The 26,014-nt window shown below is 36.4% G+C and overlaps 1 protein-coding gene across 1 annotated transcript in view; it reads left to right on the top strand.

Moving 5' to 3' along the window:
- Positions 1-9,320: 9,320 nt before the first annotated feature.
- Positions 9,321-26,014, top strand: part of LOC108556811 — a 22,055-nt gene continuing 5,361 nt past the window's right edge. Inside the window, exons 1-2 of the mRNA XM_017913082.1 lie at positions 9,321-9,662; positions 13,107-13,446. Coding sequence (XP_017768571.1) covers positions 13,273-13,446 — 174 coding nt within the window. The 5' untranslated portion in view covers positions 9,321-9,662; positions 13,107-13,272. The remainder of the gene's footprint in view (positions 9,663-13,106; positions 13,447-26,014) is intronic.

A 26,014-nucleotide genomic window follows, 5' to 3' on the forward strand; every position in this document is an offset into this window, starting at 1 on the left:
CAATCAAATTAAAGCTGAATGTTTGGGCTTTCCAACGTGTGGTCTGTCATTTTTGTAATTATTGCCGTTTTCCTACAATTTACAGTCAAATTTGAAAAAACGACAGATGGATGGATCTGAACATATATCAATGCGACATTGAATAATCTCTATACAATTTTTTAAGATTTTTTTGTTTATAAAGTAAACGATTAAAGAAATATTTATCGAGCGTTGCGCCATCTGATGACCACCGTACGTAAATTAGTTGCGTAAAAATTGATGGGAACAACCGGTTATCGCATTAAGCTACAAAAAATCCGTCTATCATTCTATCAATCGTCGTCAAAGAAATAAAAAAAAAAACAAATAATTTTTTAATGTATTTCCAATGGAATTTGTACCATCGACGTTCAAATAAAGAGAAAGAACGGTCGGAGTCGGAGGAACGTCGTTCAAAGTTCAAAGTGACCGAAAACGTTGTGTATATTTTCGGTTTCTGAATGAAACGAAAATAGATTGGTGTTGCGGCGGTGGCGGCGGCGGCGACGTTCGATTTTCAATTACAGTTTTGATTATACACACACAAAAAAAAAGAAATAATAATAAATCAGACTTTGAAACTTCTCCTTTGACCGCATACATCCACAAAAGCCATTGTTTTTGGATCGACGTTACTTAACAAACAAAACAGAGTTTTTTTTTTGTCTCACATCAATATTCAATACTCACACACACAAACTTGATTGGATGTGTCTTTTTTTTTTGATGATTGGATGGAATGACAATAAACTGTAATCTAGTTCTCTTTGTTTCGTTCTTATCAACCAATGGGTGTGTATTATCGATCGATCGAATCGAGAGAGAGAATGAGAGAGAGCGCGAATTTCAAATCTATTTTCGGAACTGCCAACAATAAATGGTAACAATATATATATTGAATGCGGGTGTAACGTTGAATATTGAAGGTATTTGCGGATCCGAACCGAGTGCGTTTATAAATAAAACGACGGGCCTCGATTGCAATGTAAATAATTTATCCGGCGGATAAATCGGAGATTATCGTCAGCATCATCATCATACTACAATGGATCAACAACGCCTTGTTTCCAGCAGACGCGCTCGTGCATCAATTGTTTCGTATCAATACGATTCCTTTGTTTTCGGTTATGTCACAGCAATCATTGATTCTTTGATCAAACAAATCGACCGGTTCAAATCATTTGTTTGCACTTTCTCACTCTCCCTATTTAAACTCCAATTAAGAATTCCTAGTCTAATCAGTTTCTAATGGAAAAACATAATTTACAAATATTTCTTTCAATTCTCTTGTAATGGTAATGTTACAATAAATTGCAATATTGTAATCATGTTATTTTGCTGTCGTCTCGGCAAAGAAATGCGTAATTTCATTAATTCTGTACCAGAAACAGTTCGAATCGAAGAAAGGATGCGTCACGCGTTACGTTCAGATTGCAAGGATAATAAATAAATCATACAATTTACCTTATTCGGTGCGACAAACGACTGAAACTGTCATTAATATAGTGCTGCCATCTATTTTCATTGCATCAACAAATAAACAAAAATCGTTTGTTATTATTTTGTTTTTAGCGAAGAATGTTGTTATTTTGTTTTCAAACAAACGTCAAAATTGACGTCATTCATTTTGAGGCTACTCGATTTTCTTTAGCAATTAACATAATTCATGGGTCATCATCATCATCGTCGTCGTCGTTGTTTACATTCCGCGCGATAAGAATGGTTACTAAATATATTGGGAATTTACAAACTATTTTGTTTTTCGATTGTTTCACGGTTGCATTGATAATTTTGTTAATAGGTGACCATGGTTACCAAAGGGGAATTCTACGAAAATAATTGCATTTTCTTTTGTTTTTTTTTTTTCGTATACGCGTGGGCGGCGTTGGAAGAGGTTGAAGACCTTGACCTTGGTTTCCGTGAAACTGTCATAACTTGCACCTGGATTTCACCTGATGCCAACAAAAAAATAAATAAATAAATAATAGAACCGGGAAATCTCGTCTGATTTCATCATCTCGCCGCTCGTAAATAAAACCTAGCATTAGCGGCGAACGCGACCTCATAAACTTAAGTGCGGATTTACAGCGCGTTTCGCCTTCCAAACACCATTAAAACTACTACTTTTACACTACACTTCATTACTTCTTCATTCATCTTATAAAACCATGAACGACGAATCTCGTATCTACTTAATTACATTTTGTTTGTTTGTTTTTTCAATTGTTTCATTTGTTTAATTAATGAAACAAACCTGTGAAAATTATCAAATTTTCGAATGTTGATTTCAAGTTTGTTTTTGTTATGAACATTAGAGGAAATAACAACATATCATCGCCAACTTCGATAACAAACAGGAGCCGCAACAAAGTGCACTTGTTTCACGTCTTTTAAAATTAGCGTACGCGATCATCGAATCAAGCAGGCGACGGAACAACGTGCGAGTGGGTGATCTTGAAATACGATTTGTTTTTGTTATTAGTCATTTGTTACTGCTCTTACCGAAAAAGACAAAAAAAAACAGTTTTTCTTTTGAAATCTTTAAATTTCGTTGCCCTGACAACAATTTCATTCATTCTTCGATGAGAGTTATTTTTAAACTGTAATCGCAATTGTTATCAACATTTTTTTTTTCGGTTATACTTTTAATAGGTTGCCATAGAAATTAAACAAGAAGCAATACGTGTCGAAACATTTGATAAGCTGTCGTTGCCATGGTCATGGCTTCTCATCATCATCATCATATTTGGAAGAGTACGTTTCGTTTTGAGACGACCGCGATTTGACCAGTTAACATTTTGCATCGTCCTTGGTAACGGATTTTCTCCTTTGAGCTCCATCCGATTTGAATGGGCAAAAGCCGTGAATGAAGAAGCTAAACCGGACGACCGATCACCTACCGCGTTACGTACGCAAAACAAATGATACTACTAAAGTGGTCATAGCCATGGCAACGTGACCAAGTCTCAAAGACAAAAGAAGGTCTGCATGGCAACCGACGGTCGGTGGTAACGAGGAAAACGCACCTCTCTCTCCATTAAAAACAAATAACAAAAAAAAAACAACGAGACTTTCGTTTCGATGTTATTAAAGTAATGCTGCAGCGATAAGTTTATCGTTTGGGGAACGTAAATATTTTTTGAGTGTCCCCAACGGTTTGTTCTCTCCGTTTTTGGTTGTATTTGAGAGACGATAAGTAACGTACATATATATTTATGTTTTTTGAGACTTCACCCGTTGGCGATTAATATTTATTATTTTCGGATGAGACATGACACATGCGTAAGTGCAGGTTTAATTTAGGATGTTCACATCCGCGCGCGCTCGCCTTCAAATATAAATGCAAGAAAAAAAAACAACGGCCATAGCAACAAACAAAACGAAAATAAAACAATTTTCATCATCATCATCATCGTCGCGGTTGTCATAGTTATCGTTGTTACCTGTGCCAATTGTTTCGATTCGTTTCCACGAAGCAAATAACATGTCATATTGGCAAAAAGCTGAGCATTCTTTAAAAAATATTCCACTCGCAATCGATTTATTGGAAAAGTGTTCGTTTTCAAGAAATCGAAGATAAACGGTAAATTTACAAGCGCATTGAATACGTTTCATTAACTTAGGCAACTTCATTTGCATTAATTAATATTGATATTCATACCAACACTATTTTATTGTTATTAAAAAAAAAGAAAGACAACAACATAACAAAACTTAATATATTAAAGTGCTGCAACTGCATATACATTATTAAGTTGAAATTGTGAATAGTTTAATTTATTCCAATTAGATTCAACTTATGCAACACTCGCATCATGACGCTACTAAAAAAGAAATACTAAAGTGTATTATGTGTTGCCTAGAGTTGTTACCAGTGACTACACTCTTTTCGCAGTTCGTTTCACCAATTGTAGATGGTGTGAATGTAAATTCTCTACGGTAAAATGTCTGTATCGAAATGAATATAAACCAAACGATCTTAGCAAAAAATCGTGCCTTAAACTTCTGAGTAAGGAAAATATACGAGCCTTGGTAACGCTTGGCTTACATGCTAGGCAAATACTAGCCTCGAATTTTTGCAGGGGCAAAGGTCGTCCCGTGGGCCATGCCTACTTTCGCATTTGAGCCCTGGTGAAGCGATCTACCCTAAAAACAACTGAAGAAAAACAATTGCTAAATTTGCTTCCTGAAGCGTCCTTGATGTTAAAGATCAGTTTATATAATAAAACAATTGCAAAATTTGTAACTTAGATAGAGACCGTTGCCATAGCGCATGATAAAACAATTTATCATAACAACAGAACAAAAGTAAAACTAAAACAATTTATATTGAAACAATTGCAAGATGTGCATTCAATGATCACGGGAGGTTCGATTTTGATGCATTTAATTAACTTAATCTTTCTCGTTCGTGTCTCATTTAATAATATGTCAATTTAATGAGCAGGAATGGGAAAATAAAGATATTGATGGGGCAGAATTCAATTTCAATCAATCAATACATCATCTTTTCCTTTTTTCAATCTGCCATCATTAACGTCACTTCATTTCGAGTGCACGAAGAAAGAAGACTCCTTTTGCTCGCTAACGAGCGATCATAAATTACGTCGCGCAAGCAGTTACCAACATTAAAAATAAATATATACGTTTCTAAAGCGTGTAAATTAGATAGATTGAGTGCGTTTTCTAAATTAAATCTAACACTAAATAATAATGATAGAGAAATAGTATTTATAGTTTACGTGGATTACGGGAATCCTATTAATAATAGTAATCAGTGTGAATAATGTATGTTTATATCGTAGTCAATGGGAAAATACAATTGCATGTGTTGTGATGTGTTTCGAAAACATTGAAATGAACTTAGAGATAATTAAAATTGTATTTTAATCGTGATTCACACGCTAAAAACAAACGAACAAACGATATTACTCTACGCACATACACGTTAAATCCATTCATTTGTTTCGCAGGAATCCAATACGATTACATTATTTTACAGCGTTTGTTTTTTCTCGCCGTTCTTTTGTTCATTTCCATAGGAAAAACCTTTGAATCTCTCACGCAAACATTTATTTATATTTTTCAGCTTTTCGAAAGTTTTCGAATATTCTCGTTTAATTTTAAATTCACTTTGAGATGAAACGGATAGTTTTTATTGGTGAAAGGAAAGATCGGTTTTTGAAAATGTCAATCGCTTCTACTAACATCTGCAGTTTCATAAATTATGTTCAAATCGAATCGCATATGAAAAAAAAACAAAATAGTAACCATGGCTACTGTTTATAACGATGGCTGCTTCATTGTTTCTAGTCGTGTTTTGTTGTTGTTTGTAGACTGATTTTGTGATCTTAAGTAATTGAAGGTTATTAATTTGAAGAGTCGAGTGTGTAACCCTGTCGGGCGGACAGCTGAAATTGGTAGCAAATAGAGCCCGTATAAGGTGTGTGTGTGTGTGTGCAGCAATACAATTTTAATTGCCAATACCATTTCGAGTGCGGCGAATGAATTACGATGATGCATCGATCGGCCTTAGCCTTAGAGACCAATAGAACGCCAAAAATAAAAAATAAAAACAATCCAAGTCGGCTTTCTACAGTACGTACAATTTTAATGGGCGATCTTCGACTGTCACCGTCGCCGCCGCCGTCTCTTATCTGCGCAGATGATGTCTGCTACCATTGGCAGCGAACTCTTGAGGTCGTGACCATGGCAACACATCCTTTTTTGGGGTAGGATCTATGTGCTTTTTTCGTTCAAATCTCTTTCTCTCTGAGTTGAAAATACTTGACTTATATGATATGAGAATAGATGTCATGGACCTTCCGGATCCCCAATGATTAGACTGAGGTCATGAACCACTTATCTATACAATATATACACACTATATATATATTAGTAGAAAACCCAGAAAACGAACAATGGCATTTTTCGAATTTCAATGGGTTATATTTTGATTGTTAATTGTTGCGTGAAATCGGTGCTGAGCAATGGTCGAGGCACGCGTGTTGTTAATTTATTGAAATTCGAAGAGAGAGAAAATTAAGTTTGCCCTGGTTGTTTATTTGTTGCTATCGTCAATATTGATGGTTGCTATGGATCCGTTCCAATTTAACTGTCATCTGTCATTTGTTGTTGTTGTGTGTCGTTGTTTTTTTTGCGGATGGAACTGGATTACCAGATTATGCATTATACATGATCGAGAAGTAGCGCCTTCTTCGATCATTCTTCAAATCGATTCCGATCACGATCGATAACAGTAAAATTCGCATGAACGGTGGCTTCTTTCTCTACGATCGTCGCCAATCGCCACTATTTCTATCGAATACTCTCCTTGTCGTTGTTAATTATCTCTCTCCGTTCCTAATTGAATTCCATTGAGGAATTGCGGCAACACGCACAGCCCACAAACAACGGCAACAGCAACCAGAAGAAGAAGTGGAGAGAAATGAGTCAACGAGTCCAAATTGATTGCGATACTACGTACGTATATTCGGGGATGGTGATCGTTTCCTTTCTACAGATCTTGAGTTAGAGTGAAAGGCGATCGATCTCACAGAATATAAAAATATAATATAAAATTTACGATTTCAAAATAATATGAAATTGTTCTGCAGGGCACAATTACATCACGGAACAATCGAGAGAGGAAGTCGCATAACATGTTACTGTTACCATAGAGATATGTTTATTGGCATATTGTCATATTACGGTTGTTGTTGTTGTCGTTACCATAGCGATTGGAATAAGTGTTTATTGTATTGCACGCAAATCTCTGCGGAATTTCTGAATGGTGTTGTATTTCGTCCGTGGGCCGTCGCGCATTGCGTTCCGGCCACCTGCTTGATCTGCAGTTGCTGGTACGTACTTACCACCGAGATCTACACTCTACACCAGAGTGGGCTAACTAGTTTTGCCACGGCTAACTGTTCCCGTTTGTTTCCAATTCGCGTGCGTTCATTGATCATTAGAACAGAGATCGGGAAAGTGTGGAAAGAACGTTCCTAACGCAGGTAGGAAGATTGGAATGTTTAAGGTGGTACACAGAGAGATAATAATAATAGAAGTATTTGAGAAGTAGGTGGTAGGAGGTAGGTTTGCTCGACTATTCGCATATTTCCCATGCGAAACAACAACAACAACCACAACCACACATATATCCATCTTATTTGATTAGTTTTGAACGGTGTAGAAAGTAAAAGCGCGATGCAGCGGAGAGCGCGTGAGAAGATGAAACCGATTCGCGCGCGCGCGTCTCTCTGACTTTCATTAATACACAAACTTCGTTAGCGCGAACAATGAGCGATTAATGCGCGTAATTCTCATATCCCGCTAATTACACTCTCTTTTTCTCCAACTGTTATCCTCGCATCCATCATCGTGTGACGGATCCAATCCTGACATCTGTCAATATGCACCTGTCAAAATATCCGTTTGTCAAACATTCCGTATTTCAATTCAAACTCTTTGAAGTTTTACTACAAATCTCTTATATTGAAATTCTTCAATTTTCAACGTAAAAGCGAAACATCTAACTTATCAATATGCGTGACGTCTGTCAAAATCAATTAGTTTAAACTATTTCTTGGTTACGTCCAAATATGACATCTGTCATATGCAGTGACATATGACATGAAACATAATTTGTTTTTGAGACTTCTCAAGACCTCGCACACTCTCGTCTCAAGATTACACTTGCAGGCGCCCATAATATAATAACAATAATCATAATTATATGAGACAGACGCATTCGCAAAAATGTACAAGGATAATTGCGAGCAGCAGCAACAGCAGCCATCAAACGATTTTGTTTGTTCATTCGTTTGTTTGTTTTTTTTTTGGAGCACACTTGACATTTCCACATTGAAAAGCCACAGTTTCATTCATTCCTTGTTTGATTATATTTCGACGCAGAAAATTGTTTATTAACTCATCGACGAAACAGGAAGCGTCCCGTGTGCGGATTACCAAACGACGTTATGGAAATCAAAACCGAATACTCGAATCAACAAAACTACAATTTCCTTTAAGAGTCTGAATGCAGAGAGACAGTAGAAAAACAAACTTTTACTTCCCTGGAGACTGATCGTAACATACAGTAACCATGGAGATTATTAAAATGCGTTTCATAGATATCCTGATTTGCGGGTAAAAAAACATTAATTAATTAAGAGTTGTGGAAGGCCACCGAACGGATTGTGCAACTAATTAGTATTAGTACGCAGCGTTATTTCATATATATTTCAATTTTTTATATAATTCTATTAAAAATATGTGTGTATAGTTTATTATGTGTTGCGCGTATACTAATTAATCGGCTATTACGGATTCAGCGGATCCGACGTTTGCGTAACGTGAATGTGAATTTTTCGTCGTTTGAGGATGTGATTGAAGAGCTACGTGCCGCATGTCACCAAACGCCAAAACGGCACAACCATTTCATTTACGTCTCTCTCTTGTTTTTTTTTCTTTCATTTTCGGGTTTACCCGTCCTCCAGATGTTCATAACATGGTGTAAAAATAGTTACGGACCGTTTTTGGGAGATTTTTCGTAGAAATTTCTAATCTCCAACTTTGTCATCCTTTTAGATAATGGATGAAGAGATTATGCTAAAAAATATGTTGATTATTAAAGGAAATTGTGATTTTCATAATCTTTGATTTCCTCTAATTGATTTAAAAGTTAAACTTTGTTTTTTTGACACTTAGCTGTCAAAAATTCATTAGATAGGATACAATCAGACGTCTTCAATTGAGATTGAAACAACTGTTTACGTATTTAACTATCCAGATGTGCAGGATATACGTAAAAATAGTTAAAAACCGTTTGAGTTTGAGTTTTTGTGTGGAGAAATGTAATCAAATATCATCAACCAACGAACTTTGTCTGTTGAAGAATGACAACTGAGCTTCTGAACAAATGAAAAGCAGTTTAATTTTGACAGTTCGCAACTAAAATTCAATGAAATGTCAAAATGACGTTTAAGTAATAAAATTGTAATGAAAAACTGTCAGAATGACGTTTCAGTAAAGACAGAATGAAAGTTAATGAAATTCGTGTGGAATCGATGGTGGTTTCGGTGCGCGTCGGCGTGGGCGTCGCGACGCCGGAGGGTGGCAGCAGGTAGCCCACCAGTGTGCAATGATATTGATTGCGGCAATGCGTCGAGACGGCTTGGGGGCGGCGGCCGATCTCTCCACTGCTGCTTCCCTTCGCGATAAAACCAGATAGACGTTCAATTAGTGTATTAAAAGATTATCACTATATATACTAACAATTAAAAATAACAATTGCAGTATAAACGATGGTAGTAGAAAACATATAGTGTGGATTACCGAACGATTGCTGCTGCTGCTGCAGTTTCGTATCCGTTCGTCGTTTCGCTCGTAGATATACGTAACTCGTATATATAGTAGTGATTTGGTGCGCGTTGCGCGAGTTCAGTTAACGTCGCGCTATCGGACGACTAGGACTACAGACAGACAGCTTCAACTACGACGGCGAGAAGCAAACACTCGTTCTTCACTCACACTGCTCAGACACCCCCGCACACTGCAAAATCAATCAATCTATCGTGTGGCTTTCTCAAGAACACTCACAGGGATTATACGTACTGCACAACGAAAGATTTTTCTAATAAGTGAGTATTCAACAACAACATCAACCAAAAAAAAAACTATTTAAACTATTACTAACTAACAAACAAATCAATGTTGCAATTATTCATGATAATAGATTACTAACTTTATAAAATATGTCAATTTCAATTGTTCAAAATTGTATTTTTAAAAATGAGTTTCAATAATTGTTTCAATTTGAAAACAATGTCTAATCGAATTTATTTTTTTTTTTTATAAATTAATTCAAAAACATTCATTATTTTACTTTAAATTAACTTTGAAGTTTGACAATCAAATCTGCAATTGACGTTGACGTAATTAATGTCAAATGTCAAACCATTTAAATGATATATTAGCAAAAAAAAAAAAGAAAAGTTTTTGTCAATTGTTTCTTAATATTTAGTAATGATTATTGAATCGTAAAGTATAATAATTCAGAAACGAAGTTTGAAAAAGTTCGAAGTCATCTTTAACTTTTGTTTTTATACCTGGTTTTCTTTGGGGGGATGAAAAATTGTAGGTTACATCTTACGAAATGTTCTTTTTAACAACCACCCCCTCACCCCCTCTAACTCGTACATAAATCACCGTTCCGATTGGATATATTGAGCAGGTACAGCAACTTCCCAGAGAACTCGATTAATGATGGGTTGTGTTCTCTTTTGATTCTTTTGATTCTGTTGCGCTTCTTTTGTTTCGTTGCCATGGTCGTCTTTTTGATGGAGCAGAAAGAGGAGGAGGCTTCGTCCGTCAGTGTTACGATGGTGATGGTGATGATGATGATGGACGGACGAGGCGGAATACGGGCGGAAAGGCAATTCGTTTCGATTCGCCTTAAACGATGTCCCATTAACGGTTAACCGCTGTTAATTGAATTTATTATAAACTCGAAAAACGAAAGCCGCCGTTACGACCACCACGGCCGCAACCGTTCGATTCTCTTCAACAATGTAAACGAAGCTTTTTTATTGGAACTTTTTCCACCTATCGCAATGGTTGCAACCATTGTAAAACGAAAAAATTTGACTTTCTTTTATTCGCCTTTCAAATGACAGTAATAAACGTCAATAAATTTGCGATGTTAAGGTTAAGCCGAACGGACATGTCAATTTTGACGTTTATTATTTCAAATGTGACGGTTCTCAAAATAAATCGAATGTCAAATGTTGTATGAAGTAACAGAGAAGAAGTGCAGAGCGTTTGTGGTCATTACCCTATGGTATTTGAGTAAATAAACAAAAAATGAAAGGTTTCATTGTTGATGCGAACGCGAACAAGTTGTATACTTTTGTGATGGAGTGTGTGAATATTATTGAACAAACGTATAAACAAAGATGATCCATCAAAGTGAGGCCAATTGTGTGGCTCTCGATGGACAACAAATGCGTTCAGTGCGAGGCGAAAATGAATGTCAATGATGGTGTGAAAAGGCCGTTTCGAACGGGCGCTTATCTCGCAAAATAAACATTTTTATCGTTTCTACTCTTGCGGCCTCGACTCAACAACAGTTCTTCCGTAGAAGGACGGAGAAATAAGTTTCAAAAAATCAACGGAAATCTCGAGATAGTGGCACAAAGACGTCCATTCACTAAAATCCCAAAAGGGACGCGCACCAACCAACCATAAAGAAAAATACGAGTTGGAAAAACATGCAAATACCACGAACTTTGTCTCGTGAATCGGTACTTTTTTTATTTTCGATCATCCAAAAATAAGTGATAAATCGAGGAGTGATAACGATCGATCTTTGATCTCGAAACAATTACACCATTCGATGGTACTAATTTCAACGAATTAGAATCGAAGGTGCGTTACGAAAAAAAAAACAAAAAAAAGAAACGATCCGAGGCAGGCTGGATCGTAAATTATGATTCGGTTATTATGCAACAAACGTTAAAAGTCGTTTAATAATAACAACGATATAAATCTTTCTTTCGGTAACGTTTTAATAATATATAGAAAAAAAATTATATATATATTTAGAAATCATGTAAGAACGATTTCCGTGAATTATTATTATTATTATTCTCTAAATGATATGCAACTTTCAAAACGTGCAACCAAATCAACAAAACAAAAGAAGAAAAAAAAAATTGTAAACGTCAAAACGCGGATGTTAATTACTCTTTTTTTTTGGTCGATTATTTTACAAATTGATATATTTTCAAAATTTACATTTAATCTATTTACTACATTAACACAAAAAAAAACAAACAGAATAATAAGTCTGTTATATATTGAAAAATAAGTTATTCTTGTATAATGTCAAATCTGACATTAGAAACGTTTTTTTTTTGTTTTAAATTTAAACAGCTGTTTAAATTTCAACGCACTTGATTCTAGGAATGTTCATTTAACTAAACGCCAGACGGAGACACAAAATTGAAACCGAGTAATTAATTAAACAAATGATTATGATGATGATGTGTGATTTCCTAACGCTCAAGCGGAATTCTTGCGCAATTTAATGCATCTCGCACGTCCCGAAAATGAAAAAATAAGAAGAGAGTAAAAAAACACACACTTATGTGACCCAATTAGCAGGAGGGACAAACAAATGCTGGAGCCACGAAACATCAGGAAACACCACTTCTTCTTTCTTTTTCTTTTTATTATATTTATACAATTGGTAGCGTTCGAAACAAACGAATTTGAATTTTCAATTAGCGATGGGACACGAATTCATCGGTGATTTGAACGAGGCGAAAAGAGACCAACCATCCTCGTTCATTTCTTGTGCAAACGCAACAATAAAACGTAACAGCAATAGCAGACTAGACTATGACCGTAGTGTTTGTTGTTCTGTTCTTCTCCATCGTTAGTTAAAATCGATAAATTTCGAGAAAACAGTTGTTAGAAATGAACGAGCAATGTTTTTCATCGATTCGACATTTTAATTATTCAACACACAAACGATCGGACCACACGTTTCACCCTCAAGGACGTTACGAAACCGATTGTTATTATTATTATTCTTGGTTTCTATGGTGATACAACAACGCTTGTTGTGCTCAGCGCACAAAACACATCCTGCTCTCAGGAGATGAAAATTTCGCGAACATTAATAATTTTCTACATTCGATTCTACCCAAAATCAGACGAACGACCCACGCGCACTTGTTGATCATTTGAATAATTCGAAACTAATCTTTTCCTTCTTGCCTGATCCCAAAAAGTAAGTGACACGGAACTGTTTTGCATTGTTTTCGCCATTGTTTTTTTTTGTTTTGTTTTTTGGGCGCTACTTGATTCGTCGCTAATTTGTGTAACAGTAGTGCGTTACATGATATTTCGCGACGCCCACTGCCGCCGCCACCGCCTCCGCAGCTAGATGGCGCCGCAATCGAATTTCCATATTTCCACTCTGAATCGCACTCAATTCGCGTGAACTACTTTTTCGTATCGTTAATTACATATTTTATTAGATTGATTTATTAATGTTGTTGTTTGTTTTTTTTTTTCAGATTCTGATGATGCGATGTCAGGGAACGCCGGACCGTTTTATTAGTTAAGTGTTCATCGAAGACTCGTTAAAAGAAAGAAGCGTAGAAAGGACTGTGCGTTGCAGTAGTTGTTGTTGCTGCTGTCGTTGTTATTGTTTGTTGTTGTTTTTGTTGAACATTTCCGAAGATGTCCGGGGTTCTCTTGGAATCGAGGCCCTTCAGGCCGTTCAAATCGAGCGAGGAGTATCTGTACGCGATGCGCGAAGATCTCGCCGAATGGTTGGACATGCTCTATCCGCATTTGAGGATCTGCACCGAGAATTTCATGGATAAATTGGAGACCGGAGTCGCTCTCTGCGAGGTGAGTCCACTAATAGAGAAGATGAGAAGTAACGCATATTAACGATTTGTTTACGTAACGGGGGAAGCCGCCGCGGCATTCCACTTCTTTCTTTACTCTTTTCATCGCCTTCATCAACATTTGAAAATGCAAATTTCTATTATTTAACATATTACATCACCATCATCATCTGTGCGATTCGATTCGGTCGACTTTCCGTTTCGAAATCATCGTCCACAACCACAATCGACGCAGTCTAATAAATAAGTAGTCATATCATCGGTAAAGATCCTTGCGGTACTCCAAATTAGGGTCGGGATTCTCTCTCTTTCCGATGATTTAATTGATTTTCATTTTTTTTTGTGTGTTTTTTCAAGTGTAATAGAGAAGACGATGTGGGTGAAGGTGAGATGAAATCGATCAGTCAAGGTCGCAAGATCTAATACGTTAAGAAACAACATACGTTGACGTTGGCTTCCATGATGATAAACAAAAAACGAAATGTCATCGACGTAACCGTAGCAATCCGTTTTGACATCTGTCAGTTTATCGCCAATTCTATTAATTATTTGCTTCCATGACAACCATTAATTAAAATAGAAAAGAATATGACATTTGCAGCGTTACGTAACCAAAGAAACAAACAAAATAAAATTCTTCATGGACATGTCAAATTGTAAGAAACTGATTATTTCTACAGATTTGCTGAATGATTAATTATTTGAAAATTCGCGCACAAACATAAATTAATTAATTATAATCATTCAAAATGTTACTAATAACAAAAAAAAAAACGATTGTGTTGACAGAAGAAAAGAAAAAAACAAAAAAATTCGTATGTCATTTTATGGCCGGAGTGATGTTTTTGACAAATTTCTAATCGATTTTTTGTCGAGTGTCGGGGATTATGTGGATGCGATTATTGGACTACGCACGAAGCGATTTTATTGTCCGAATGTGTTTGTTTTCTCCGTATCTAAAATTAGAAATTACGCTTCGATAATTTCCTTATTATACGTGTACAAAAAAAAATAAATAAATAGAAATTAGTACTTGAAGTAATGGACGATGTTGTATTCAAATTAACTACGACCGATTCGCAAATATTGACGCACGTTGCAGCGCGGAAGTATCGCGCGTCTTTGATCGTGGTGTGTTTATTTAACAGTTTAGTTTCGTAATGTTCGTAGAGTTTCTTTCAAAAATCGAAAGGAAACAAAATTCGAGTCTATATCGATTCGAGAGCGAATGAATCACAAACGGTGGTCGTTCTCCAATTATTCCGCATTTGTAACGATAAGTTAACAGAGTTTTTGTTGCAAAATGTTGGGTCTTTGAAAAGAGAAACCGCGTTTACGAAGACGACGCCCACGAAACACGCACAATTGCATTTACGCAAACAAGTAAACTATGTAGTCTACATAATTAGCTTTTGGTTTTTTTATATGTTATTCGCAAATATTTATATTGATTGAGTCAATTCGTCAACAGAGAGATAGGTTAGTTTAATCCTCCGCTAATCTAATCTTAAGACTGATCTATTGTATTTACGATTGATACGAACGAGAGATTACGTAGCGTAAGCCGTCATTTCCACGTTCTAATTATAACCTAACATCCTTATGTCATAATCATACAGGTGACATATTTAACTTGTCAAATTACATTGACATCCAAAAAATTTGACAACGTTACGTTTGCGAATTTCAACTTTTATTGTTATTTATTTCTTCTGTTGTTAACACTGCTTTTGAATTTATACATTTGCAGAAAATTTCTGTCAATTTTAGATTTGACGTTTAACAAATTTCGAGGTTACGAATTCTAATAATTACAATATAACATGGATATTTATGTGACATCGACAATGCGATTGCGAAAAAACAAAAATTCGATCGTGCAATTGTTTTCTCTTTTTTTTTTTGTTAAATTTATATTATTTTGCGGAGGCTGTGTTACAAAATTTCGGTTGTGATTTCTTCTTCTTCGCTATTTCCATCGTGCAACAACGAAAGTGCGGCGTTGCTCCGTCCTCCTCTCTCAAGGGTTTCGTGCGGTTTTTGTTTTCCGCGCGCTCTCGATCTCACCTTTTAAGGAAGAAGCATTAAAAACCATCGAGCAAGCGAGCGTGCAAACAAAACTCGGACATTTATTACTACAACTACCGGTGATGTTGTTTTTTTTTCTTTCTGTTGTTTTGTTGGCGTAGGTGAAAGTGATTATATTGAATTTGCCCTTGCGAATCTCGCACGCTCAAGGTCATTCCGTTACTGCCAACCGTTAATAACGATGATTAGCACCGATATTTTTTATGCAACGGTTAACGTACTCGATCCAAAACACACACACACATTTTTTTTATTTTTTTTCTTTTGTTGGCAAATAGTGACAGATAACCTAAAAGGTTAAAAGTCGAAACGTAATAGGAGATTCGCGAAAGCAAACATCGCAATTGAAATATATAATCTAATTAAAATTAATTACTCGTCTCAATTGAAGTTCAATCGTTCGTTCCTAATTGACAATAACAGACTTATGCAATAACGCGCGTTTCCCATCGTAACATCATGCATAAAACGCAGTAATCGTTTCTGTTTTGTTTGTTTGTTTGATTGAATTTCTTTTGTTTTTCGACGCGCTAAATTCAAATTTGTTTTCGAATGCGCGACACAGACACACGCATTGTCGATCTTGTCCCAGTTTGCGCAGTTTTTTTTTAACTTATTGCATGAGAGGAATAATGATTGTGTAATTGATTACATTTTTTTTATTCAACTTCTTTTGTTTTTAAATAACTAATGGTTGGTAACAGTATGACGTTTGTTTGACGTTACAGAAAACAAAGTACTTGCGAAACAGTTGATTCAAGTTTGACATATCTGTCATGAATGAGAATGATGAAACAGTTTCAACGCCAACCGCGTTTATTTATTCGCATCACGGCAGACGAATTATGCCAATTGTTCGATGGATGTTTGACATAATAGCAAAAAACAACAAAAGAATTATGCAACGCACACCATGTTTATTGTAGGTTTCTCAAATATCTTTTAATAAATCGAAAAATAGAAACAAAAAAAGAGTTAGTTTCGTAATCCAATTGTAAGATCGCTAAATGGCGAGATTTTGTTAAGTTCATCATGAATCATTTCTGTGACATTACTTTTTATTTCATATTTTTTTTCCAAGTACAAATCGTAATAATAATAATTCTGTCACGGTCACGAAGAGTCCGAATATCTTCTGTCGATGACGTAATTTCAAATAATTCTTTCTTTTTTTTTAACTTTATTTCTAACCGCGTCCGTCTACACTACAGTACAAATCTTTGCGTTTTTTTTTCAAAATACATTTTATAATATAAATACGTTTGTGATTCAAGAGATTTCCGTGACTCGCGTGAAAAATATCTTTCGGTGGAATGCAAAAGACGCACCTTCGAAGTGTTGTGTAAAAAAAAAGTACACACCACACACTTATGAGATTAGAAACGATTTCGTAACAAAATTAAACTCTATGACAATATTTATGTAAACGATTGCGACTGTTTTTTATACCTGACATCTTGATTATTGCGACGTTATAATAACGATGATGTTTGACGGTGACGCAACGTTCAGTTTTTTATTAAGTCAAACGTAATTTTAGCTGTAATTTCTTATCTTATTCTTTTAATTCCAATTGCCAACTCTCAGAATGTTTCTCACTTTTTTCTCACTCGAATGAAATTGCCATGTTGGTATTCTTGGCAATTCAATTGTCGTCGAAGTTGAAGTTGTAATTACAAAGCCGCCTTCACCAAATAAGAGCGTTATTGCACTGCACCACGATCAAAGAAACACATGACCGTCTCGAACGAAACAAACAAAACAAAAAACACATAATCCAAATGTTTACGAAACGGAGCGCGTGGGCTGCGATTTAATTCCACGCGTTTCGTTTTTTTTTTTAAACCCGTAATTAGGTTCAAACTTATTGTAACTACAATTTCATATTGTAAATAGTTTTTTTTGTAAGTTGGTAATCGTAATTGATTTTCAATTTTGTGGTGTTATTTGGTTTTTCTCGGTTGCTCACATTGTACATAATTTGATTTCTTCTTTGTTTTTTTAAAGATGGATGAGTGAAGTTTCTTTGACGTTACAGAGAAAACAAACTAATTACGAAACAGCTATTTTTGAAGTTTTCAATTACAATTGAGGCTTTTTTTTGTAAACCCGTAATTGGTTTCAAACTTATTGTAACTACAATTTCATATTGTAAATAGTTTTTTTTTCGTAAGTTGGTAATCGTAATTGATTTTCAATTTTGTGGTGTTATTTGTTTTTCTCGGTTTCTCACATTGTACATAATTTGATTTTTTCTTTGTTTTTTAAAGATGGATATGTGACGTTTCTTTGACGTTAGAGAAAACAAATTTCGAAACAGCTGTTTTTGAAGTTTTGAATTAGAATTGATGGGATTTTCATTTAATTGTAAAATTTACTCAATTTAATGTCATTCAATTAATAGGATTTATTATCGTTTTTTTTAATGCTAACATCTCGTAATTGTGCAATTGTTTTTACGTTCTTCGTTTGTTTTGTTTTTTGTATATATATCCGTAATTGGCTCGAATGAGATGGTGACTCGATTTATTTTCTTTTCGGGTTACGAAACAATGTTTGCCTATATATAAGAAATTGGAGCAGCGATGATTCAACTTTGGGTTCGGAGTTGAGCAATTTGGAGATGAAACGTTCGCAGACGGGCGTATCTTAATCCTCGAATCGGGGAATATTATTGTTTGCCTTTTAAAACAAATGAAAACTCTTTTTAAATTGTTTTGTTTTTTTTTTTCTTTATTTTACGTCTGTTTAATGTGACATAATTCTTGAGACAAATAAGGGAAGCCCAATAACGAGAACAAATATAGAGATTGTAATGATGATGATGATGATGATTATGATGTCGGTTGTCATCATCAAGTGATGAGGAGTGCGCGAAAATCGTGTCCATTTCGAGAGCGAGAGAATCGAGAGTGCTTGTGAGTCATGAAAGCGAAATAATAATAATAAAAAAAAGGACAAATAATAACAACAACAACAACAGCAGCAACGTCGCAGATGGAATTTCTTGTGTATGTTTATAAATAGGCCAAGATTTCGCGGAGACTTCAACATCCGTGCAAAAGTTTGTCCTCATCATCCCTTAATGGTCGCGAAGGCTAAGGCCACGCGACCAGGCGCCATCGACGTTCGTTTGTTTGTTGTTGTTGTTGTCGTTGCTGCAGCAACAGAAACAGCATCAGGCAAAGCCTTCTCCATATTTGGACGAAATTGAGCTCGCGTTCGCTCCCGATTATTGTTTCTCTCACCTTGCGCTCTCGCTTAGTTTTGCGTTTCTTCTTCTTCTTCTTCTCCATAGAGACACTATTGGCCTTTAACTACAACATCTCGTCGTCCTCTCCTCTCTCTCTCTCTCATTCTCAACGCAAACTCTTTGCATTCGTATGGCCAATGTCACGGACTTCGAAGTTTGTGACTCACCGCAGCAGCTTCCTTGATCGCATTTCGCATGTCTTTCTCATTGCCTAATTGCAAATGGTATTCGTCACTTGTTTCGCTCGCCCATCAACTTCGATCAAAATACTGAATGAACTTTCAAAATCAACATCACCATGGTTACCATTTTCTAAATTAATAAAGAGCTCTTCGATCAAGACAACTACTGCTGAAACAATCAAACGTATCCAAATACCAATTAGAAATAAACAAAAAATAATTTCACTCGTACGAACATTACCCAATTCAGAATCTGAATTCCATCGATTGAACATGCAATGTTTGCGCAAGTGAAACTATTCTTATTATTCGTTGAAACAACTGCACTTCGCCATTATAACACTTGTTTTCTATTTACTCACTCACTCACTCGTTCGAACGTTGAACGCGCCAACACAAAAGCAATTAGTGCGAGCGCCGCTTTTTTGCTTCATTTTTTCGCTGTCACACATTTTTCTTCCACCGATTGTGTCTTCGGGCGATCCGTATTGTATGCAAATCTGCGTAACCTAAGCAACCAACACCCCCCCGTCGCAACTGAAATAAAAACAAAAGAACAAAGCAAACGCACTGTTACCGTTCATTGTATATGTTTCCATGGAGAATCCGGAGAAGACAGTCAATGAAACAGAAAAACAACACGACTAAACAATTAGCAGTTAGAGTGTGCGTTCCTGTGAATGACTCTTTTTTTTTTCCTTTTTGATTTATCGCCCTCCCTTCGACCGAAACAAAAAGCGCACGTACTCGTTGGAACAAAAGAAGCGCGCTTGCTTGTGTGTGTGTTTACCTTTTGCAATAGAGAAACCGAAGTGAGAAAACAATAATAATTGTGAAGAGCATTTAAAAGTTATACCATAATTCAATTTGAGCAGCAAATTTGTTTGAAAGTGCCCCGAAATTCGTATTAATTTCAAAAACCATGTTCATGCTCATGAATTAATATGCAATTTAAGAAGTGGTAACCATGGTGATGATAATGATGGGCGAGCGAAGCGAGTCCTGAAAAGCGATTGAAACATTTGACATCCACCGAACAATTGACATTTATAGCTGGTCCATCACAATCACCATGGTTACCACTTTTTAAATTGACAATGGACAGGGTTTGCGATGGACGTGCAGCGAAGAGAACTAACTGCAGCATTCGAAAGAAAAGAAAAAACTACTGGAACTACTTTAGCATAGAAAATATAATACAAAATGTACGTGGGCAGAGAGTGCAATTATCATTGCGATCGCATTGTGCAAATCCGGTCAGACTTAATCCAATCCCGATTGGGAGTATTTCTCTCTCTCTGTGTCTCTCTTTTACACATATATTTGTAATGGGAAGGAGAGACGCGCATTGTTTTGCCATTTTGTGCGTTGTGCAATTATGCAGATGTCGCTTCGTTTTAATTTGCCCGAACACACACACACACACACAAGTGCTATCTGTGTTTGTGTACAAATTTAGATGTAAATAGAAAGTTTGCATGCACACGAGATATTATGATGATGATGATGATATGTACTCACACTTACACAAACAATAAAAAGAGTACACAGAGTACAGAATGAGAATTCTTGTGTACTCACATACTCATCATCATCATATGCGTTTAACGACGAAGCACGATTTCCAAAGGAAACGACAACCGTTTCATTTGTTTTGTTTGTTGGAACTTCCGCGCATGCAAATATTTTTTGGCGCCAAAACGTGCCTCAATTCAAAAAGTCTGATTCATTTGTTCCACCAATTCATTTAAACATCAAATCAGCGCCATGATGTGTCGTCGCCATGGTAACTAAGCAACACCAGCAGACAGACAGACGTTCGCGCTCATTAATCTCCATCCGCAACGGACCGAAATGTGTTTATGAAGAAAGAAAAAAAGAAAAAAAATTGAAAGTAAATTGAAGAAACTGAAGAATTCATTTAACCAAAGATGATACTGGTGTAGATGCAGATAGACGAGAAGAAAGAAAGAGTGAGAGTTGTAATGCGAAGAATCCAAATGCGAGCCTCGTTTAGTTTAGGCATTCCAAAGTTTATTTCAGTCCCCCCTTTTATTTTGGCCGTAGCTTCAGCAGATACTATGCTAATACTGACTGACTAACTGCTCTTCTCGCTTCAACAATTGTGTGGATGTTTCAATTAGTTTCGATTAAGAGAGAACGAACGAAGGGGAGACCTTAATTACTTATAATTTTGATGAAATAAACGTATAAAATATGTAAATAAGACAACTGCTACTGCTACTAGTCGAGCTCTTGTTTTTATTAGTAATTTGTTTTTTTTTCTTCTTTTTTTTAATTGGTACGATACGATCTTCACTTGTCGCGCTTTTGTTTTACAAAACATAAAGCGAGCGTCGTCGTCGCCCACTCGATTCGCATAAAATTTGGCGGCGCCAGGTTCTTTGACTTCCCTCTATTAATATGGTGATGATGATGTTGTTGTACGTGTTCTTAATCCGTTCGCAACGGAAGGAAAATAATGAAGGAAAAACAATGGCTTCGTGTAAGACGGGAATCGTATGGAAATCGCACGGAAAAACAAGCTTATAATAATAATAATAGTGGAGTTGCTAAGTTGGAAATGTGATTCATGCGGAAATTTCATGATTTCAGTTCGTTGATATTTGCGGGCGGACAGAGTGATGACGCAATGCGGGTTTAAGCGAAATTCGAGTGAAGATAAGAGCGGATCTCATTTGCTGTCGCGTTGTCATCATTGTTTTGTTGCTATTGGCAACGAAACAAAACGATCGTGTTTGCAACGGACAAAAGATTTCGTTAATTGCCGTCGAAGGTGTGAGGTAAATTGATCCCTTTTTTTGTGTGTGTGTGCAAATATTTGTAAATTTCAGGTGCGCAAATCGACAGGTGTTTGCTTGATCCGGGAAGGCTGCATGCTAATCGTAACTATAGCAACAACATCATTTGCATGCATATTTACACGGTTTAATATTATATAAATATATACATTTATTTATTTATGTGGATGTCGAGGAATGCATTGTTTATGCGAAGGAAAAACAGATCCAGCGAGGCTATAAATATACACAAGAGACGGCAACACACACTACCTTTCTTCTATTATATATATATACACACACAGAGTAATACGCGCGAAAACCTTGAGGAAAGAACGCGAAACGCAGTACTTACTACAACGTCCTCACAAATTGATAGAATCAATAAAACGCTAAACGCTTGTCTTCCCCCAAAACATTTCACTTGTCTATCTTTACGTGAAAGATTTGCAAAAAGTTTGCAAAATCGGCTAGACAAATTAGAATACCCGTTCTACTTTTGACGACGCTCAATGCTGCTCGACGTCGAAGGATATTGGTATCACCGTTGCCAAGGCGATAAACAAAGTGGTGCATCGATCGCTTTCGTTATTGATGTTACCATGACGATCGACGATAAATTCTTCGCGGTGGCAATTAAATGTGGCACGCGCCGCAGTTACCTACACGTTACACCTAAAGAGCTTTTATTGTTAATTGGATTTTACTAATTGCATCGATTTAATTGCAGAAAGTATCAATTAGCATTATGCTCTTAGTGGTGTTGCGTTAGGTTTGAAGAGGTTTTTTTTTAGATGTGTATATTTGCTTTGGAAATACCTGCAAATTGCTGCCTCCTCACTCGATCGAGAGATGTTAAGCAAATAGTAAAATGCTCGATGAATTCTTCCATTTTCGTACAACGCATAGCGTCCTCGCTGATAAAAACAAAATCCTTAGCAACTGTCAGCAATCGTCCTTAATGATAAGAGTAGAGTCCATAGCAATCGTCTCACTGTTCGCTTTATTTATTTAACAATAATTGCCTTGCGTAACGCTCCTTTTGTCTTCTAATTGCGTGCCGATCTTCCGCAATTCTCATTCATCGTTTACACTTTCTAAAACAAATATGTTCGTATTACCCACAATTTGACATTTTGAAGATGTCATTCTAAGACGTCAATTTGACATTTCGAATACGTCATCCATGGTATAACTGTCAAACATTTCAAAGACGTCATTCTAAGACGCCATTTATCGGTGCGATGTTATTCTAAGACGTCAATTTAACATTTGTCATTTCGAATACGTCATCAACTGTCAAACATTTGAAAGACGTCATTCTGAGACGCCATTTATCGGTGCGACTGGAGTATTAGAATGGATGAAAACTGAAAGTTTTTAAAAAGGTTTCCCATTACCGCTTTAAATAAATTAGCTCGACGCCTACTTTGCAGCAAATGAGTGAATATAATCGCAATTTATATTGTAATTGCCCATGTGTCATGTGCACGTTTATTAATTGCAAAAATAAAAACTTGAGAATCCTTAAGATCGAAATGGAATTATTATCTCTGTTTTTGTTTTCTCCTTCTTCTTCTTCTTCTTTGCGTGCAATTCGCGAACGAGAAGTAGTGAAACATCTTTTAAGGTCGAGCGTTTGTTTGTGTTTTAATGTAAAGTGTAAAGAAGGCCTTGTTTGGCGACGACGACTTCGATCGCGTTCGCGGATTTGTCATCGGGTGTAAGGTTGAAACATGGAACAATTGCGAAACGTGCGGCCACACGAATGTTGCGTTGGCATTGAGAGTTTTCCATTTTCCGATAATGATGAATCAAAAGCAAAAAGTATGGAACAAAGATCGAGGAAGGAAAACGAGAGGAATAGGAGCGAAACGAAACTTCGTCGACCTTCGCCTTTTCCCCATACGGCGAACTCACACCCGACGTCGACTTATTTGGCGTTGCGGGGGTTACAAAAATCTTAAGCAACTAATGCTAATCCAATTAAAGTCACCTATTTGCATCCAAAAAGAGAACTGGAACATTTTTAAAAGTTATCGAAGGAACTAGTGCAGCGCCACGTGGTACTCCATACTGCCAACACAAAAATAACCCCCCTCCCTCAGTAATTGGAAAGGGATGGTGGAAAGGATTTCTTCTTTCCTGTCGCGTCCGCATTTAGAAACATTTGATGCGCGGATATAAATATAGGTGCAACAGACAACAGCAACTAGATTATTTTTATTTTAGGTTTTATTTTAAATACGCTCCACAATTAGTACGGTAATTCTGTTATTTACGCGCACCGATTAATTTCGTTTTTAAGCTGATACTAAATGTGTCGTCTACTATAGAGATCAAGAAGCGTGCGTGCGTGCATGTTTCTGATGAAGATGATGCGCTCCGTTGGTTGATGTAGAAGTAGAAGTAGTAGTAGTGGTAGTAATAGTCGACACTCCCAGCGTCCATTCAAATATCAAATTACACTTCCTAAATACTAAATCGCGCGATCATTATCATCATGTCGTGTCGTGTCGTGTCTGTCTAATGCAACAATTTCCTTTGTGCCACGAACACAAAGCAACTACTCCTCCTCCTCTCTTCTCTTCACTCTTTGAATGCGAAAGATGAGTCTCTGTGAATGCATTTCATTTGCAACATCAATCGATTCACAAAACCAACTTCGAGTTTGCACACTGAGCAATCAACTCTCGACGAAATTAAATTGGATCGCATATTTATGAGCTGCGGCATTTCTGAAACACCTAAGGACGACGATCCTAATCTTAATGTTACAGGTGACCTTTTCATTTACATAATACTGGAATTTGATTTGATACGTAAATTTAGTAATCTAAAATAATTTAATTGTTGCTTAAAACTATTTCATTTGACGTATGTCACATTGACATATTTGAGTTTGGTTAATTTGCTGTCGTTGCTTTTTTGTTGTTGTTAATAATAATGAGATCAAGTACGTTTGATTTTCGTTTCAAAATTCTAATATCGTTGACATGTTGCCCTTTAACCCCACTTCATTGACACATGTCAAAGTGACAGTTTTACCTTTTTCTCTCTTTTTAAATTATTTTTTATAAACGATTGAACAGTGAGATGTATGCGATGTGGAGTGATGAAAAACGAGAGGAAGCTGGAATTTCACCTCGAAAATGTGTAGAGTAGTGCAAAAAGAAGAGAGAGAGAAAAGAAAAGAAAAATTGTGGGGAAGTGTCCGCCGCATAAGGGAGATAACCTTAAAGGAAGTCGAAAAACTCCATGAGAGGCGAGGTCACACCTCCCCGGTGCAAATAATAAAAAAAAACAATACAGAAGGCTGCTGCTGCTGCTGTTGAGATGAAGAAAGAAATAATACGCGAATAACAACGAGTTTACGTAAGAGCACAAACGTTTTCATCAATGGACATAGATAGATATTCTCGTATCTGCTGCATCCGCTCAATTCTTTCTTTATTTCTTTACTTCTCTTCTCTTATCGCTCGCGCTCTATTATTGTTATACAATGAGAGGAGAGCGCACGCTTCGAATGTATGATTAATGGTTCTGTAATAAATAAAGCGTGCGTTTTATTAGAAAGTTATTACCACTAGTCCATTAATAATCTAAACCGAAAGAATGATAGAAAGAAAGAACGGTAACGAACATGTAATAGCAATAACCATACGATTCTCAACGAATACCCAATAAATCAGATGCTATCAGAATGTGCAAGAATTCTCCTATTACAAATATTATGTTAGATTATGAAGTTTTGTTTCTTTTTTTTTTCTTCTTTCAATAGATGCGACGATGATTAAGTTGATTTGATGATTGTATACGTGACAGTCGCGTGTCGTCGTCGTCGTCGAGTCGAGTCGACGACATTTATAGCGTACAAATATGGTCGCAAGGAAGTGACATAGTATGCAAAGTATATCCGCTCTTGTCGTCGGTTGCCTCGGTGACATTGTCAAGCGATTGCCGCTAGCAACCAACGAAACAATCGATCCGCGAATATCCATCATTACTTGTTTAGAATCATCGTTACCTAGCAACAGAGATGAGATGAACAAGTAAATCGTTGAGTAAGGAGGCTGCTGTACAGTACAGTACAGTAGTATTTTTAACGCTATAAACGTTACGTTTCGATCATTATCTGACAACGAACGAAACGAACGCAGGAGATAAATAGATAAAAGACGTTTTCGGACCGGCGATACGTGCATCGGAAAACGTGCACCGCTTTTTACAATCGTGAAATCGTAA

Source organism: Nicrophorus vespilloides, unplaced genomic scaffold (assembly GCF_001412225.1).
Source record: "Nicrophorus vespilloides isolate i.1.1-1 unplaced genomic scaffold, Nicve_v1.0, whole genome shotgun sequence".
Taxonomy (NCBI): domain Eukaryota; kingdom Metazoa; phylum Arthropoda; class Insecta; order Coleoptera; family Silphidae; genus Nicrophorus; species Nicrophorus vespilloides.